We start from the raw sequence: 19,897 nt of genomic DNA on the forward strand, positions 1-19,897 counted from the left end.
GAATACATTCACCACAATCAGGTTGGACCAAAATGTTAAAAAAATATACAATATGTGACCATCTTTAATTTTCCAAATGAAAAGATTAAGAGTAAAATTAACTAACCTCTGACCATTCACCTGTTTTCCACACAGGACATGTATATTCATTGCATCGTTGGAGAATCATCTTTTCTTGCTGACTGCATTTACTATCTCCAAGGACAGTCCCCACAGAATTGACGCAAACAGCATTCCGTCTTCTTGAACCACCACCACAGCTCTTTGAACACTGTGAACGAAGAAATAGATATTGGATTACATTCAAACAATGTGCATTTAAATAAATTTTATTTCTATATAGAACGGATTGCATACGATCATGATAATACAATTTATGCAGTTCGTGTAAACGGCAAAACTACCGCCTGGTGCTCATATAGTCCGGGTATAATTGGGTATTTTACAATACCACTCAAAGGATGCACTAGTCATGAAATTGGACCCCATCCCTGCCTATAATTTTCACCAGAAAATGTTACAGGTGGTCTTGCTGGACGACCTCAAGAGGCTTTCGGGCCTTGTGGGCTTCACCTTAGCTTGGGCAGCAGCAGTGTAGACTGGCTAACTGGTTCTTCAGGCAAGGAAATTGGCAGAGTGGCAGTAGTGGGAGCATGAATGCAGTTCCTTGCACAATGGATCCACTGACCAGGGTGACATCTCAGCAATCCTAGTTATTTGCGGACTGCTCCGAAAGTCCGAATGCCCCTTTGAATACTCGTATCAATAGCCTTGATGGCAGCAGTTTGCACCTGCTTGGCAGCCAGCTAGGCTTACACAGAAACCCAACATCACGCTCATGATTTCAGTTTCAGCTTCCACTGCAGGGTTGAAAGATAGGCTGGCTTCTCCCTGTGCTGCGACATCGGCCACTGCATCACCACTGAGTCCACAATTGCTGTCATGGAGTTGGCCACCACTCCCATGCTGGAAAGTACAGGCTCCAAGCTCTGCATAAAACTCTCGGCCAAATTGGAAACCTCTCCTCCAAGCTCCTTGACAGTGACTAGAAGCTCTGTGGCAGGCCTCCCAAAGTACTAAGTATCACTGTGTACATGTTCATCAGCATTTTACTGTGCACTGTGCCAACAAAGTCCTCACCTGATCCCTCTGCGGCAGAACTTCCGTGACCTGGCCCTCCAGTAAGCTGTTATACAAACTACCCTTTCCTCCTTGGTCTGTCTCAGCCCATTTATGCCCAGTGACTCATCACATCTGGATCCCAACTCTATACTAGCCTCTAAACAATGTGCATTGCTAGACTTTGCACTGGTGGTTGCAAGTGTCAGATCAGGTGATGGTATTTCTTCATCAGAGGACTGGAGTAGCTCTCACCCTTCATGATGAACCTGCACTGGTGGGTCAGATGGGAGTTCTTGAGTATCTGAAAACAATCATGTGGATGGGTAGGGTTAGGGTTGCCGTAAGGGAAGCTGGGCGGGAGGGAAAGGAAGAGGTTCATGGTTAGACCATCTGAAGCTTGTAGTTCACATTAGATAAAAGGTTAAGAGTGAAGAGAGATTTCAGAAGATGTGTAAGGCAGGGTAGAAATGTATCATTGTCTTGGAGGTTCTCAGTGAAATTAGGTGCTATAGACTCTTAGTCACAGCCAGTCCGATGATGCGAAGCCCCACCTCCTTCAGAGAGCCGGTTTGACGCAGATTTGCCTGCCCCCACCCGTTTTCTGTTACTCTTTGTGATTTAAGGCCACCTTGTTCAGCAACAGAAGGAAGAATGTCAATGAATGTGCTGCTTTGGCAAGAGTATGAGGGCAATACTGAATCTCTGAATGTTAACCGAGAGTCCTGATTGCTGATGCATGGGTGATGGGACAATGATGCATTGAGCAGTGTGAAAGGGTGGTTGTGTGGCGGATGTGATATGGCATTTGAAGATGCATTTTCTTACATTGTGTGAGTTCATTTAACTTCTTCCAGCGCTGCAGCTAGGTCATCATGGTCACATTCCAGAATTGACCTCTCTGGCCGCCAGTTTCCATTCCCATGTGGGTATGCCTGGAGAACATCCTGCCCCACCCATCCCTCCCCACTCTCCTTTCCAGCTGCCCCAGTAAAGCCTTTGGTGCCAAAACCTAGGAGTCCTCTCTCGGTTCTATTGTTCAATTTGCCGTCCTTTACCTTCCAGCCATGTCTTTCTGAAACTGTTGCTGCAACTTCCATTTCATGAATGCATGTCCCATTTAAGAGGGGTGGACTAACTTGAAGAGGTCCAGACGAGGTGGAGCTCCCCCCAGCCACTCACATTGTTCAGTCCCGTTGAGCGAGCAGTCAATCAGCAGTGCAGAGGAAGAAGGGGAGGGCAGAGTCTCGGGTATATATAAGGTGCTTATGAGGGAGGAAGGGTCCCAGACAGAGGAACTGAAACTTAAATGGGAGGAGGAGCTAGGCGGGGAAATGGAGGATGGGCTGTGGGCAGAGGCCCTGAGTAGGGTAAATTCGACCGCGACATGTGCTAGGCTCGGGCTGATCCAATTTAAGGTCGTTCACCGGGCGCATATGACGGTGGCTCGGATGAGCAAATTTTTCGGGATAGAGGTCAAATGCGCTAGGTGCGCGGGAGGACCAGCGAACCATGTTCACATGTTTTGGGCATGCCCTGAGCTGAGGGGGTACTGGGAGGGATTTGCGGGGGTCATGTCCCAGGTGCTAAAAACAAGGGTGGTGATGAGTCCAGGGGTGGCAATTTTTGGGGTTTCGGAAGACCCAGGCGTCCAGGGGGAGAAAGAGGCCGATGTTTTGGCCTTTGCTTCCCTGATAGCCTGGCGACGAATATTATTGGCGTGGAGGGACTCAAAGCCCCCGAAGACTGAGTGGTGGCTTGCGGACATGTCGAGTTTCCTGGGGATGGAAAAAATTAAGTTCGCCTTGAGGGGATCTGTGCAGGGGTTCACCCGGAGGTGGCAACCATTTATTGACTTCTTTGCGGGAGAGTGAGCGTCAGCAGGGGGAAGAGTAGAGTAGGAGGGAAAATATGGCGGGTAGTACCGGTGGGAGGGGAGCGGGCTTGTGCAATATGTTACGATGGAAGTATTGAAAGTACGTGGATGTTTGCACATTTTTGCCTTTTTTGCTTTCTTTCTGATGATGTCTGTAACTGTTTATAAAGCCAAAAACTACCTCAATAAAATTGTTTATTAAAAAAAAAAGAAATTAAGCAGAGTCCCATTTAATAGCGGGGTCATTCTCTGTGCTGCCAGTGCCAGGAAACACCCAGCTAAACGCACCTGACACGGGACTCTGTTTTATTTCCATTAAATTGCACCCTACGTCTACAGATTAACAGCATAGCATCATAAATATATAACACATTGGTGTGTAGAAGTACAGCTATTTCAACACAAGCACAGATTAAAATTCACACTTGGCTTGAACAAATTTCTTTTTTTGATGGAGCCATAACTTCATTAAAAAATATTCAATAAGTTTTCCTTCAAGTAATAAGAACTGCGTGGTATATTTTAATTATGACAATACCAATCATGAGTGTTGTGATATGACTTAATCTGCTCATGAGTGCTTTGCAAACTAAGTCAAAGAAGATTGCTGAACATATTACCATGAAAATTGTGGTCCTTTGAATTGCAATTTATAGTAACTATTATATCAAAAGATTAAATGCAATTTTTTCATTGAATTATTATCTGATTTTCTTATTATAGAATCATTATGGTTAATCGTCACAAAGTGCATTTTAGGAAATAGCTTACCTCTGACCAAGATGAGTATTGCCACCCCCCTACATTGCAATCTCCATGACATACTTCTTTATTATCTGGCTTTGGCTGATAGCTGCAGTACCTCTCATCTATTTTTTCTGTCTTTCCTTCTGACCGGCTATATTTTGCACAGTAGATGTCCAAAGTTCGATACCCAGGCCCACACTGAGCTGTGCATTCACTTTTCCTGGCAATATGCCACCTGTTTGAGAGTAAGCAGCATAATGCATGATTAGTTTGAAACTTCACCATTATTTAATTAAGGCTAAAACAGTGTGTTGGAACACTCTGTATGGTTCTCTCTTTATTATTTTCGTATCTTTTCGTACACTATAGCATTAACTGTGAAGCATTTTGGGAAGTCCTAATGCTGTGAAAGACATTACCTAAAAAGCAGGTCTTTCTTTCCTTAAGGACTGCTGGTTAGGTCGCTCCCCAATTGGCAATCGAAAAATTAGCATTTGAAAATCGAATTTTAATCCCTGATTTGAGTGTTTTAATAAGGCTCTCTCATCCGTTTCAGGCAGGATTGCTGACCGTCCATTTCAGAAGAGGAATGGTTTGGATGGGCCTCAGACGGCTTGTGGCGAGGAAATTAAGTTTGTGGCGGGTGGAAATGACTGCCCACTGGATGTCCAACAAGCAATCTGACAACACAGCTGAGTGGAGGAGTCAGGAGGCGTGGTGACCAGATTCAGCTGGGTGTTATCAGTGTACATGGAAAGCTGACTCAAATGTCTTTGGAGGATGTTGCCTGAGATAGTATGGCAATAAGCAATTGGAGAGGATAAAGAACAGGTTGGGAGACATCAATGGAAATGGCTAGGTGTGCAACTAAAGGCCATTGCTCGAGATGGTCTGGCAACAATCAGAAAGATAGGAAGGAAATCAGGTGAGTTATAAAACCACACGGGCTATAGCAATAAACCTGTTCTATTGTAGTAGAAGTACATAGAACAGTACAGTACAGCACAGAACAGACCCTTCGGCCCTCAATGTTGTGCCGAGCCATGATCACCCTACTCAAACCCACCCTATACCCGTAACCCAACAACGCCCCCCCCTTAACCTTACTTTTATTAGGACACTACGGGCAATTTAGCATGGCCAATCCACCTAACCCGCACATCTTTGGACTGTGGGAGGAAACCGGAGCACCCGGAGGAAACCCACGCACACAGGGGGAGGACGTGCAGACTCCACACAGACAGTGACCCAGCCGGGAATCGAACCTGGGACCCTGGAGCTGTGAAGCATTTATGCTAACCACCATGCTACCCTGCTGCCCCTAAGTGTGGCACTGGTCCACAGTTTAGGCAAACTAATAACCATGTAAATGTGGAACATCGGGGGTGGGATTCTGTGATCCTGAGGCTAAATGTTGACGCCGTTGGAAATGCCGTCGCGTTTCTCAACGGTGTCAACACGGCCTCAGGATCGGCAATTCTGGGCCCTATAGTGGGCCAGCACGGCACTGGAGCGGTTCACGCCACTCCAGCTGCTGATCCTGGCGTGAACTGGGTGCCGCGGGATCCGCGCATGCGCAGTGGCACAGGCGCCACGCGCGCATGCGCTGTGGCTTCCTTCAACACGCCGGCCCCGATGCAACATGGCGCAGGACTACAGGGGCCAGCGCCGAAGAAAGGAGGCCGCCAGCCAGAGAGGCCGGCCCACCGATTGGTGGGACCCGATCGTGGGCCAGGCCACATTGGAGACCCCCTGGGGTCGGACCCTCCTCCCCCCCTCGCCCACAGGCCGCACCTGACCCTACCACGCCGGGTTTCCACCGGCTGAGATCAGATGTGGATGGCGCCGGCGGGACTCAGCATTTTTACGAGCGGCCCCCGACTGGCGCCGCGCCAGCCACGCCAGTGCCAATGGTGACGATTCTCCGCAGCCGGCTTCAGGGCGGTGTGGCGCGATTCGCACCGGTCGCGTGGATTCTCCGGCCCGGCACCGGGCTGAGAGAATCCCACCCCAGTTTCTGGCCAATCGAAAGTGTTGGTATGATTTCAATAAGGAAATTAAGAAACATTAAGAGTCACCTTCTGATCAAATTAAAATAATTTTGAGAGGAAAATAATTCTTGAAAGGCTCGCACCGTATTTCACATTCTGTATTGCAGGATTCAGTTAATGGAGCTGGGCGTGGAATTTGATCACATCTTTGATCAGAGACAACCAGCCGATCACTTTCTCTGGTACAAATAGGTCTTCGTTTCCTTTCACCTGTTCAAATACAGTGTCACATTAAAGAGCAATGCTAAACTATGATGACAGCAAGTGTAGTAAAATTATCTTTTGGGCGCAGGATTCAAAACTATCAACTGGTATCAAACTATATATAAAGACACAAATGCTGGTGTTCTCTTTGCCTGTTTGGCACAAACACTACTCGTTACCTTGGCAAAGCTTGTTGCAATCCTGCCAAGGACCAAACTGATCCCAAAAAAACCGTTGCACTTTATCTTCAATGGGAATGTTGAATGAGTAACGCACATCAGGATTGTACAGATTTCCCACAGACAAAACCTTGAATGAGAAATGTAACGTAAAAAAAACTAATCAACTATTAGTGAAAATGTATGACAAAAGACAATATAATGCACAAAATGTAATCATGTATGTTAATTTACCTGAACTATTAGTTCTTCCTCAATCCTATCAGTACAGTTGATTCTTTCGACTCCATTATCAGACCCACTATACTCCATTACAGCTCCTTGAACTTTAATTTCCCTTTTAAACATGCTAACCACAAAATCTCCATTTAAAAGGAATTCTCCTCGACTGTTAGCCAAAGCTGCAAAAAGAAATGAAACAGAATGTACGAAATATAAATACAAAATATCCAGAAGTTCCATAATTACAATACCGATGTATAACACGTGCATTTTATGCATATCTTCCCCAATCTGCTCAGAAAAGTCCTGTTAATAGATTCACAGCTTCTGGTGTATGATGATAATGTAAGATACAATTAAACAATTTCCTGTCTGCTGTTTCCCAGTTGCACATTCTACCTTAATTAAAGGGGGCAAATAATTAACAAGTCTAGTGGGAACTGAAAGCTTTGGTGTGAATGCCTAGAAAGCAGTTTCCTGTGAATCAGTAATACATCACACAATTTCACACTCATGTGATTGTTCAGCTAATTTCCTGAGTTTGTACCCTATCATTTCATTAATTACCACATAATTCCATCTCTTTCACTGAGACAATAAAAGAGAAATATAAATGGGACTGCTGACACTTTTATAAATGGAACTATTGACGTGTCGGGGGAAGGTATGGTATTTGTTCCAATAATGAAAATTGGAGTCTGCAAGCAGGAAACAACTTTGTTTGAACACAGTGATTTTAACAGTGGTCAGAACTAAGCTTGTTACACAACTAAACAACTTCTGAAAGGGAAGAAGCAAATGTTCCAAGTTCTCATAACTTAAAATACAATTGTGCAAGTCACTAATATTAGTCAAACCAATGGACTCTAGAAAAAAAAGTGCTTTACAGCTCTGGAATTGAAGATGTCACATTCCCTTCAAAACTGTTAAATAACTGCGACGATGCTCACCATAACAACTAGACCATAAAATGGATAAACAGTGTTGTATCCAATACTGCCAATTGTACAGAGCTGCTGATGTTGAGCTAGCACATAAGACCCTACTAGTTATTTTATTCTAACTTTTTTTTGTTGTTGTTTGTTTTGTTTTTTGTGCGTGTTCCCTTCTCTTCTATGCACATATATATATGTATTCTATTTTGTGTACATAATCAAACACCAATAAAAAACATTTATTTAAAAAAAAGTGTTGTACCCTGCTCCATAAAGATTGGGCATGTACTAAAGATCCCCTGCTTTGTTTAGATGATTATTTTCCTGTAAGTAGTTATACCTTGTTTACTTGTTTAGTTTTAAGAATGATCAGAATAACAAGGCTGTTTGATCAACTGCACACAACTTAATTTGGTTGACTGATATAGTTTTTTGTTTTCTAGATGTATGTGGACTGAACAACACCATTGATTTTGTTGCTTTCAGATAATATTACTGTTCACTGACATGTAAGCACTCAGATTTGTTAATTATTGAAGCTCCTGTATCATAGTACACAATGCATTGTTAATTTTCACTATTGTAGACTATGATTTGTTTACTGACAGGCAAGGGGATGAATTAGCTGGGCGAGGGGAAAGAGAGAGTTCAAGAGGCGCTGTGGGGGAATAAATAGCGTGGCATGATCTTGGAAATGGGTGCCTCCGATGGACAGAGAAGGCCTCCACCCCTTTGCTCGACATCAGCCTGTGCGAGTAAAGACATCAGGCTTCCAACATAGCGTGGGCCTCTCCCCACTGCAGGTAAAATATGAGCAGGGCCCATTAATTGTCCATGAAAGGATCTCAATAGGCCTAATAATGAATGGGCTACCCAATGCCTCCCCACTTCTCCCTCTCCCCATGGAAAATTTCTGTTACATCGGTGGCGGGAAAGCCATTGGACATTACACACCCCTCCACCTTCAAATCCACCAGTCGGGAGCGTAAAATTAAGCTTAACAATTTTAAAAAGTTTGCAAAGCTTACTCTATCACGCAATAGGACAGGAGTATTTGCTGTGCAAAGCACTGTTGTTGGCAAGAAATTGGCAACACAGGACGCTCTCTACCTTTATCCAGAATGAAGACAAGATGGAGAATCCAAACTTGCACAACTAGTAGCTTCAGGGTTTGATGTGTACATTCATATTGCAGAACAATCAAAATCCAGCTCCAGAATTCCAGCAAAATGCAAGGTTTCATTGGTGATCATTTACCAATTCAATCAGACTTTCCTCTTTGGTGATAGGTGAGCTGTATGTTTTGGCTTAATGATATCGGAGTTCATGGTCCAATTGTAGTCTTTATTATTGCTGGATGCGACAAAGTATTTGAGATATTAATCCCCCAGCCTACCAACTGTTGAGCACTTGCAGGCTGGACACTTTCAGGCAAGCAATCAGCCCCTTGATGGAATCTTTGAAGATGTCAAAGGAGTACATTCTCCATTCTTGAACACCACAAAACAAACTTGCAAAAGAGTGTCTGACCCTACATTTAACAGTGTGAATACCGACATTCATCCCAGAAAGCTATTCTAGGCAGCACACAATGGGCGCAATTCTCCGCACTCACGATGGTGCGGAGAATAGCGGGGGTCGTAAATTTTTACGGCCACGCTAGTCCGACTCCCTCCCGCTATTCTCCCCCCCCACGCCCGACTCCCGACACGAATCGCTGCCGCCGTTTTTTTACGGCGAGCAGCGATTCTCAGCTGGCCGATGGGCCGAATTCCAAGCCCTTTACGGCCGTTTTTACGAACGGCAAACACACCTGGTCTGGCCGTTCGTAAAAACGGCCGTAAAGTCCCGATCTTGGCAACCATGGCACCGATTGGCACGGCAGTACCACGGCCGTGCCAAGGGTGCCAGGGGCCCGCGATCGGTGGGCACCGATCGCGGGCAGCGGGTCCGATTCCCGCGCACTCTTTGTCCTTCCGCCGCCCCGCTGTATCACTTCGCAGGGCGGCTGAGGGGCATCCCGGCCCGCGCATGCGCGGATTTCGCGCAAATGCGCGATGACGTCATCCGCGCATGCGCGGGTTGGAGTCTTCCAATCCGCGCATGCGCGGCTGACGGCATGCGACGCGTCAGCCGTCGCAAACTCTGGCAAGCGGGCTTAACGAAATTCGTTAAGCCCGCGATGCCGGAGTTCACGGCCGCGGCATGCTAGCCCCGACCGGGGACCAGAATCGGTTCCCGGTCGGGGAGGGGGAGGCTGGCGTCAAACCCGCCCGGTTTTGACGTCAGCCTTACGATTTCTCCCTGTCTGGGAGAATCGCGCCCAATATTCCTGTCCGAAACAGCACACAATATTCCTGTCCGAAACAGCACACAATATTCCTGTCCGAAACAGCACACAATATTCCTGTCCAAGGAAGCACACAATATTCCTGTCCAAGGAAGCACACAATATTCCTGCAACAAACGCATCATCATATGTGCAGTTTTCAGCCAATACTATTCATTGGTTATACACCTGTCTGATGAGGATGAAAATTGTGCCTCTCTGACACCATTTAAAGGCAGCAAACACATTTTAAAGGAGAGATGCACTGTGGCAGGGGAGACACTTCTCAGCACAGAATTGCTGTTAATCTTGTGCTATCAAGTTCTCAGATTCTGGGCGCAATTCTCCCCCCCCACGCCGGGTGGGAGAATCGCGGGGGCGCCGGGCGACTCCCGCCACGCCGCCCCGGCACCTGCATGCGATTCTCCCACCCCCCCCAAACCGGCGCGGCATGATCTACGGCTGGCTGCTTGGAGAATCGCCGCTCGCCGTTTGTAACGGGTGAGCGGCTATTCTCTGGTCCGGATGGGCCGAGCGGCCTGCCCAATACGACGTGTTCCCGCCGGCGTCAACCACACCTGGTCGTTACCGGCGTGAACAGCGAGGGAACGCTGGGGGGGGGGATGGCCTGTGGTTGGGGGGCGGGAGGGGGGAGGGGGAATCCAGCACCAGGGGGGCGCTCAAAAGGGGTCTGGCCCGTTATCGGTACCCACCGATCGGCGGGCCGGCCTCTCTGAAGGAGGCACTCCTTTTCTCCGCCGCGGCGCAAGATCACTCCGCCATCTTCCTGCGGGGCACCCATGGGGATGACAGCAACCTCGCATGCGCGGGTGTCATCATTTATGCGGCGATGCCAGCGCAATTTACACGTGCCGCTTTCACGCGGCGCCAAGGCCCGGCGCGTGTAATTGACGCGGCATCGCTCCTAGCCCCCTGGGGGTGGGAGAATAGGGGGCAAGGGGCGGCCTCCGACGCCGGAGTGAAACACTCCAGTTTTCACTCCGGCGACGGCACTTAGTCTCCCGATGGGAGAATCTCGCCCTCTGTTTTTGAGGCCCTGATCCAAGCAGTGACAGATGGAGAGTGACCCTGTCCCCTGCAATACACAGAATTCCAGGTACCAACCACTGTCTGTGAGATGACATTGCAAAGGAGGTGAATTCCAGGGTTTAAAGCCCAGAACATGCCTGCACTACTAGGAGAAAAAATCTGTTAGGTAAAGATGGAATTGAGCTGTTTGTCAATTTATTTTTGTCTGGATTTGGGTTTGGTTTATAGGTGTGTACTTATAGTGGTGAATGAAAGAAATCATAAGGAAGAAATTGGCAGTAGTGTGGGGAAAAGGATTGTGTGATTGTTAGAGGATTGAAGATAAAAAGGTTGGTTTTGTGAAGTGCGCCTCGATGAGCAGCTCCCTGGGGCTCGGTCAGCTATGGGCACTAGTTAGTGGAAGCATTCCCTCCTCTTCATGCTGCTCCTCCTCTACCACTTGTTCTCGCCCAGCAGGTGGTAAGGACTGATCCACCATGACACAAAATTATGGAACATGCAGCAGATGACTATAAGTTTGGATATCTGCTCAGAAAGTGTTGTAAATCTCCATGAATAGTACAGATGAAAAGTCTTGCTTGGGCATGCCAATTTTCTGGTGAATAACATTTCAGATGGCAGCATGGTAAGCCAACTTCAAAGTTTGCACATTCTCTCCATGTCTGCGTGGGACTCACCCCCACAACCCAAAGATGTGCAGGCTTGGTGGATTGGCCACGCTAAATTGCCCCTTAATTGGAAAATAAATAATTGGATACTCTAAATTTATTTTTAAAATAAATAAATAAATTGTGCTGGTGAATGGTTGCCTTTCCTGCTTGTTAGCATAACAAGTTGCTAGGCGAGCTAGACATTGGGCAACCAAATATCACAAAAGAAAATCCCCTTAACAAGCAGAAAATCCCAATGTGATGATCTTGGTCTTGGACAGTTCTAGCATGCGCACCAGAGGCCTAGGCATTGTCCAATGCAATCTGCTGGGCTGCGCAATCGAGCTGATATTAAGTATGCTATGCTTCGCTCAATATATTGGACAGTTATGTGATTCTTTAACACCAAAGAAACTGCAGAATGTGACTAGATTTCTATGTTATAATTCATAGAATTTACAGTGCAGGAGGTAATTCGGCCCATCGAGTCTGCACCAGCCCTTGGAAAGACCACCCCTCTCAAGCCCACACTTCCAACCTATCCCCACAACCCAGTAACCTCCACACACCCTCCTGGACACTAAGGGCAATTTAGCATGGCCAAATCCACCTAACCTGCCCATCTGTGGACTGTGGGAGGAAACCGGAGCTCCGGAGAAAGCACAGACTCCGCACCGACAGTGACCCAAGCCGGGAAACGAACCTGGGACCCTGGAGCTGTGAAGCAACAGTGCTAACCACTGTGCTACCATGCTGCCCATAATGCTGAACTGTAATTCATACAGGACAGACTTTTCCACCCAAACCAAGAATTGACTTATGTCGATTACAACAGCTGCCAAAGGTTTGCCAATTTGAACAACCCATAAGAAATGAAGGTTAACTGGATTTTTATTGATAATATTCAGTTTGCAGGACTGAATATATTGTGGTGTTTTTCCAAAGTATCTCCTTGGCTTTGAGAGCTTTGTAAGTTCAAATGCAGTAAGTTCAAACTTTCTGGGTGGGATTCTCCATTTCTGAGACTAAGTGTTGACGCCAACACAGAATTGGACTTTCACGACAGTAGAACTGGCACCACACCTGGATCGATTCCGCTACTGTTAAGGGGCTAGCACCAGCGTCATGTGGAACACAATCGATTCTAATGTGAAATGGTGCAGGATTCGTTGGGTCCGTGATTGACACTCGGGGGGCTTACAAGCTGCATCCGCCTTTACACATTACACTCCCTACCTACACTCAGCCCAGCCAACAAGATGACACTGGTTGTGCTGGAGCGCGCCCATATAACTGATGGGCCGGCTGGAGCCAGTGGGCATCTGGGAGGACATCAAAATGTCCCGTGGTCCTAAGTTCACAGTGGGCTGTCAGCGGTGTGTGCATTTGCATGGCTGCCTTGTCAGCTGCAGCAATGGTGTTCCGTGCCCATCTACCCCGACCCCACAGCCCACCTCCTGGCCATCCCTGCTACTCTCCCCAGCCCTGGAGAAGCCCTTGGGCCAGCGGCACGACTGTCAGTAAGCTATGGCGATATTGGACACTTTCCGTGTCCCCTCTCTCTCCCTCAGCAGCCACAACACCGGTTTCACGATTTTTGAAAGCACAAGTGAAGCGCGTTGTTGGGAACTCAGCCCCTCGGAGGAGGAGAATCGCGGAGGCCCCGGAGAATACCGGGTCGGGCCCACTAATGATATGCAAACAGTGTTTACTGCATGAGCGTCCCGGTATGCATAGATCCCATTGTTGAGTTGACGGAGAATCGCGATTTCCCGCCATGATTCTGATGTCGGGGCATAGTCTCCGCCCAATCAAGTTTTGATTTCAGCGTCGGCAAACGGAGAATCCCGTCCCCTCTCTGTCCACAGTCTGTAGTCTTTTCACAAGCCTGCTTTTTTTTCCTCTTGTGAAGGGTGTTGTCATAAGTTTCATCAAAATTATTCCCATTGTAGCTTTTGATTTAGGATAAAATAATCGACCAGGAAAGAGAATTTTTCAGAAGTACCATGAATAGTAAGCCATGACAGAAGAGCAACTTTCTTTCCATTTCTGTCACTGCAGTCAACTGAAGGCACATAAGTGCACCGTCGTGGACATGAACAGTTCATTCCACGGACTGAATCACAAAGAACAGTAAGTACCTCGTTAATGGACTCAATCAGCTACTCTTTCATTTCATCCTCAATAAGATTTATCCTTAATAAAATGGATAACTGCATAGTTGGATAAAATGCAAGTTTTTTACTTTGCGGACGTGTGCCGATTTATTTAAACGTGGGTACTTCAAAAATGTTGTGTGGTAATTTAATGGAGCTGACTTCTGTGCGGCCTGCACTGGAACGTTTGAATTTCTGTGTGACTGTGCAGCTTCAAGGGAATCCTGATCAGAAGTTGGGATCAACTTTAATTGCACTCCCAAAGGTTTACCAGGCTCATTCCTGGGGTGGCAGGACTATCATATGAGGTGAGACTGAGTCGGTTAGGATTATATTCATTGGAGTTTAGAAGAGTGAGAGGGGATCTTAGATTAGACAGGGCAGATTCAGAAAGAATGTTCCCGATGGTGGCGGAGTCCAGAATTACGGGTCATAGTTTGAGGATAAGGGGTAAATCTATTAGGACTGAGGTGAGGAGAAATTTCTTCACCCAGAGAATGACAAATCTGTGGAATTCACTACCACAGAATGTTGAGGCCAAAATGTTGTGTCATTTCAAGAAGGAATTTGATGTAGCTCTTGGGACTAAAGGGAAGGAGGATCAGGGTATTGAACTTGATGATCAGCCGTGATCATAATGAATGGCGAAGCAGACTCAAAGGGCCGAATGGCCTACTTCTATTTTCTGCGTATGTTTCTATGTTAACTGCATCACAGCTTTCTACACCAGTATCACCTTGTAGACTTTGTTTACAGCAGGATGGCTGAGCACCTGCACAATTTTGCATCGCCATGATTGACTGCATTCTGTCGTTTACGAGCAGCTCATTATTTAGGCCATATGTCGTCAGTGGGTCCAATCCAAATGAATACAACTCCAAAAAGGTGGTGTCATATTTCCCGTTCTCCGTCCCCTGCTGATAGCCTGACCACTTTGTCATCACCGTGCATTGTTCCTCTGACCCCAAAGTGATCCATTGCTGTTTGTGAAATAGCCCCTAAAAGAGCACTGCAACTGCGTAAAACGTCTTTGTCAATACGTGCACAAAGCATGGCTAGTGTTCTGAAGGAAGTTCTTGTCAGCACTCCAGATGTTGTATATAATGATGGCAAAGCAGCACATATAGTTTAACATTAAATAGCACACACTCCTCCTGAGACAGGCAGACATCTCAGCAGAAAGGAGCACCTCAGTTTGAGAATATTTTAGACAGTCTCAAATCAAATGACACATTTGCATCCAAAAATAACGGCAACACATTAGCACATTTCTGTCAGCTCCTCTGCTCCATAACCACCATATTTATATGGCAACTTCTGTCCAGGCCCCCACTACTGGTTTAAGATAAGAGATTGCCCAGTAGGAAAGATACAGAGAAAAACGATCAAAAACAATCAAAATTGATACTGGACTGAAGTCAGGAGGGCAGTCTGATTTAAATATCTAGGAATAGGAAGATCTACGAATAGGAAGAAAAGAACAGTACCTAATAGGAATGCACTTCTGAAACCAGAAACAACAAAAAGGAAATCTATTTCTTGATGCCAGTCAATATGAAGGATCAAAATAAACCACTGGGGGGAATTATTCATGAATGGAATTATTTTTCATCTTATGTAAATATCTATTTTCTGTCTTTTAATGATTATGTTGTAAATAATATTCATTACTAACTAATTTACAGATACTCAGAAGAACCTTGGGGATTACCACAGTTTCAACGGCCTTGATTTTGCAGTCAACAGCGAAGTGCAAACCCTTCAATGCTGCCTATACAGTAATCTCTATAGCATCGATCTAACTTTTCTGCTGCGACGTCTTGGAGATCTCCAGGCATCTATGTAGCAGTGATGTCATCATGCAGCAGAAAACAGCTAAGTACACTGAGCAACTCTCACAGGCAGCTAACCAAGAAATAAAATGCACTCATTAATTCACAGAAAGCAAAATTAAGTGCATGATATAAATTGAAATGTCATAAGCAAAAATGTGAAAGATTAATTATATTAGAAACCAATAGAATTTGTACAATGTAGAAACTTTCCAAAAATATAAAACAAAAGTTTTTCAGAGCCAGAAAGATTGTTCTGCAAGTTCAAACCCAGGTACACCTCATTCACCAAGGTACAACTTGATAGTTGATACAAAAGGATAGTTTTCACATTTCAATGATTTCTAAAGATTATCATCTGCAGAGACTTCAACAGCTTTACCCTAAGGAGGAACAAGGAATCACTTTCCGCAAACCTCTTGACTTCTGAATTTAATGATGCATTGCGGACAGCAGAGGATTCTGTCAGTTTTGTGGTTGCAATGATAGTGAACGCTGACAGTTTCACCATCACAGCCACAAAATTGGGCCGTCACCACAAATTAGCAGGCGGCATGGCATGGTGGTGCAGTGGTTAGCACAGCTGCCTCACAGCATAGAGGACCCGGGTTCGAACCTGGCCCCGGGTCACTGTCCGTGTGGAAGTTGCATATTCTCCCCGTGTCTGTGTGGGTCTCACCCCCACAACCCAAAGATGTGCGGGGGAGGTGGATTGGCCATGCTAAATTGCCCCTTAATTGGAAAACTGTTTTTACAAATTACTGCAAATTTACAAGTTGTATGTACTGTCTTTTAACTGGCAATTACAACGACCTCAGCAAAAGTACTTTGCAACATATAGCTAATGATTTACATTGACTTGCACAAATTGCAGTTCCATTCCTTAAATTCACATGGATGCATGCCTTTGCCTAATCCCTTTATATTTAATTGGGTTATCTGCAAAGAAGCAATAACAATTCAACCAGCTGCATTGTAAGAATTAAAATATTCCCGCAGATGGGTGGCATGGTGGCGCAATGGTTAACACTGCTGCCTTACAGCGGTAGGGACCCGGGTTCAATTCCGGCCTAGGGTGACTGTCCCCCTGTGTCTGCGTGGGTTTCCTCCGGGTGATCTAGTTTCCTGCCACAGTCTAAAGATGTGAAGGTTAGGTGGATTAGCCATGCTAAATTGCCCCTTAGTGTGCAGGTTACGTAGGGTTACGGGGATAGGCAGGGGATTGGGCCTAGGAAGAATACTCTTTCAGAGGATTGGTGCAGACTCGATGGGCTGAATGGGCTCCTTCTGCACTGTAGGAAGTCTATGATTCAATTATAAGAATATATATGCTTACTGCTCCTTCTTTAAAACATTAGACACAGATGCCAACATTGGTTCATTTCCAAATCTTGGCAAAATATTAGTCATGATTAAAGGGTGGTAGAATTTCTGAGGAGAGCATCAGTCGATGAACAGTCCATTTTTTTGTTTAAATTTAGAGTACCCAATTATGTTTTTCCAATTAAGGGGCAATTTAGCGAGGCCAATCCATCTACCCTGCACATCTTTGGTTTGTGGGGGCGAAACCCACGCAAACACGGGGAATTCCACACGGACAGTGACCCAGAGCCAAGATCGAACCTGGGACCTTGGCGCTGTGAGGCAGCAGTGCTCGATGAACAGTCCATTTTTACCCAGTTTTCCAAATGTTGGCAGATTCTGTGGCCCTTTTCTACCCAGATGTATTCCAAGTCTTTCCAGGTGGGTTTTCCTCCTGCATTTCACACCAGCTGCTCTCATCTTCAAATTTGTATATGAAGTGGGCTAAGTAGAGTCCCTCTTCATCAAATAGCATTGTTTTTCGTCTTCTCTGGCTTTATTCCAGACTTCTTTTGTCCACATCTCAATGTTATCCCCCCATCTGGTTTATCGTCTTCCTCGACAGCTTTTACCCTCAATTTCTCCTTCAGTTGTTGCCAGGACAAGGCTATTGGATCTACGTTTCCAATGTTCATGCTTGGCAATCTTTCTCTCTCTCTCTAACTATACTTAACAACCACTTTGGTTCCTCACCTTCTTCTCTTGATCTAGCCCTTCATTTGTCTTTCTATTTATCCAAAACTTTATAGAATCCAATGATTGATGTAGGATCACAGTTTGATTATGTACATGAGCAGCATCCCATGGAATAAATCGCGCCCACTACCAAAATAGGCAGAGGAGTCATTATTTCTGCAATAAGAACTGTACCTATCCCTCCCCAATCATCTAACACTTTGAGTTACATTATTTTGCCTTTTCAGCAAAATAGCATTTACATCATTCTCCCCTTCCTTTTTATTTAGCTGTAGCACATTATCATAAAATCCCTACAGTGCAGAAGGAGGCCATTCGGCCCATCGTATCAGCACTGATCCTCTGAAAGAGCACCTTATTTAGGCCTACTCCCCCTCCCTATCCCCATAACCCCATAGCGCCACCTAACCTACACATCTTTGGACACTAGGGAACAATTTAGCATGGCCAATCCACTTAACCTGCTCATCTTTGGACTGTGGGAGGAAACTGGTGCACCTGGAGGAAACCCACGCAGACACGGGGACAAAGTGCAAACTCCCCGCAGTCACCCAAGGCTGCAATTAAACGCGGGTCCCTGGCGCTGTGAGGCAGCAGTGCTAACCGCTGTGCCCTCATGCTGCCTTGTTGTTGCGATGGAGAATCTAGCCACAGCATTAACTTGGTTCTTCAGGTTTCAGCTGTATTATTTTCACATTTTGAATGCATACAAGCTCCAGTCCTTGCCCCGTTCAACACCCATTTTGCTTTGATATAATTTTTTTAAAAAATTGTTTTATTTGTCTATCTCACTGCGTGTTGTTTCCTGGGGCTTGACTGTTTTGTTAATCAGATATAATTTCATCATACTTGCAAAACATAATGTGGAAAATGCATACAAATTACATCGTAGCTGCAACTTCATTAGATTCACATTAAAAGTTTCAGCTTTTTGTGAAGTGATTTTAAAATTGGCACAAAGCAACCTTGTGCTGCGAAACTAGCCGTAGCCATGTCCATGCAGTTACAAAACTCTTCAACCGGCCAATATGAAAAAATGCCCATGTGTGTCCTGTCTACAAAAAGCTGGAGAAGGCCAATCCAGTCAATTACCGCCTCCAATCCAGTCAATTACCATCTGCAATCCAGCCAATTACCGACTCCAATCCAGTCAATTACCGCCTCCAATCCAGTCAATTACCATCTGCAATCCAGCCAATTACCGCCTCCAATCCAGCCAATTACCGCCTCCAATCCAGTCAATCACCACCTCCAATGGAGCCAATTACACCTCCAATCCAGCCAATTACCGCCTCCAATCCAGCCAATTACCACCTCCAATCCAGTCAATTACCACCTCCAATCCAGTCAATTACCATCTGCAATCCAGCCAATTACCGCTTCCAATCCAGCCAATTACCGCCTCCAATCCAGCCAATTACCGCTTCCAATCCAGTCAATTACCACCTCCAATCCAGCCAATTACTGCCTCCAATCCAGCCAATTACCTCCTCCAATCCAGCCAATTACTGCCTCCAATCCAGCTAATTACCTCCTCCAATCCAGCCAATTACCGCTTCCAATCCAGCCAATTACCGCTTCCAATCCAGTCAATTACCACCTCCAATCCAGCCAATTACTGCCTCCAATCCAGCCAATTACCGCCTCCAATCCAGCCAATTACCTCCTCCAATCCAGCCAATTACTGCCTCCAATCCAGCCAATTACCGCCTCCAATCCAGCCAATTACCGCCTCCAATCCAGCCAATTACTGCCTCCAATCCAGCCAATTACCGCCTCCAATCCAGCCAATTACTGCCTCCAATCCAGCCAATTACTGCCTCCAATCCAGCCAATTACCACTGCATCAGGTTACATTAATTTATCAACAAGATGATGGAAGGTGTCGTCCGCTGTTCTATCAAGCAGCATTTACAAAGCAATAACCTGCTCCATGTGTTCAGTTTCGGCTCTGCCAGGACCACTTGGCTTCTAACCCCATTAATTGATCCAATCCTGGACAAAAGAGCTAAATTTCAGAGGTGCGAGAGTGACTGCCCTTGACATCAAGGTGGCATTTGATAGAGTGTGGCTTCAGGAGTGTTGACACGAGCAGATCCGCAAATAACTCACCTCCTGACTCCTCAAGTCTGTCCACCATCAGCAAAGCACAAGTCAGGAGTGTAATACAGTAGAATACTCTCCATTTGCCTGGGTGGGTGCAGTTGCAACACTGCTCTGAATTGACAGAATTTAAGTCAACGGGAATCAGGGTGAAACTCTTCACTGGTTGGAGTCATACTTAACCTAAAGGTAGATGGATGTCGTTATTGGAGGTCTATTATTTCAGCTCCATGATTTCTTCAGGGTAGTGTCCTCGGCCCAATAACTTCAGCTGCTTCATCAATGACCTTCCCTCTATCATAAGGTCAGAAGGGGTGTTCGCTGATGATTTCCCAATGTTCAGTACCATTTGTTATTCCTCAGATAGCAAATCAGTCTGTGCCTAC

General features: G+C 45.8%; 1 protein-coding gene across 3 annotated transcripts in view; it reads right to left on the reverse strand.

Moving 5' to 3' along the window:
* The window catches only part of adamts9 (ADAM metallopeptidase with thrombospondin type 1 motif, 9), a 404,749-nt gene that overhangs the window by 263,583 nt on the left and 121,269 nt on the right, over positions 1-19,897 (reverse strand). For all 3 annotated transcript variants that reach the window (XM_038810570.1, XM_038810569.1, XM_038810571.1), the window contains 5 exons: positions 6,411-6,577; positions 6,177-6,306; positions 5,877-6,003; positions 3,767-3,977; positions 107-271 (listed from right to left, as the gene is read on the reverse strand). In XM_038810570.1, the coding sequence (XP_038666498.1) occupies positions 107-271; positions 3,767-3,977; positions 5,877-6,003; positions 6,177-6,306; positions 6,411-6,577 (800 nt within the window). The remainder of the gene's footprint in view (positions 1-106; positions 272-3,766; positions 3,978-5,876; positions 6,004-6,176; positions 6,307-6,410; positions 6,578-19,897) is intronic.

The sequence above is a fragment of the Scyliorhinus canicula genome, chromosome 11, assembly GCF_902713615.1.
Source record: "Scyliorhinus canicula chromosome 11, sScyCan1.1, whole genome shotgun sequence".
Taxonomy (NCBI): domain Eukaryota; kingdom Metazoa; phylum Chordata; class Chondrichthyes; order Carcharhiniformes; family Scyliorhinidae; genus Scyliorhinus; species Scyliorhinus canicula.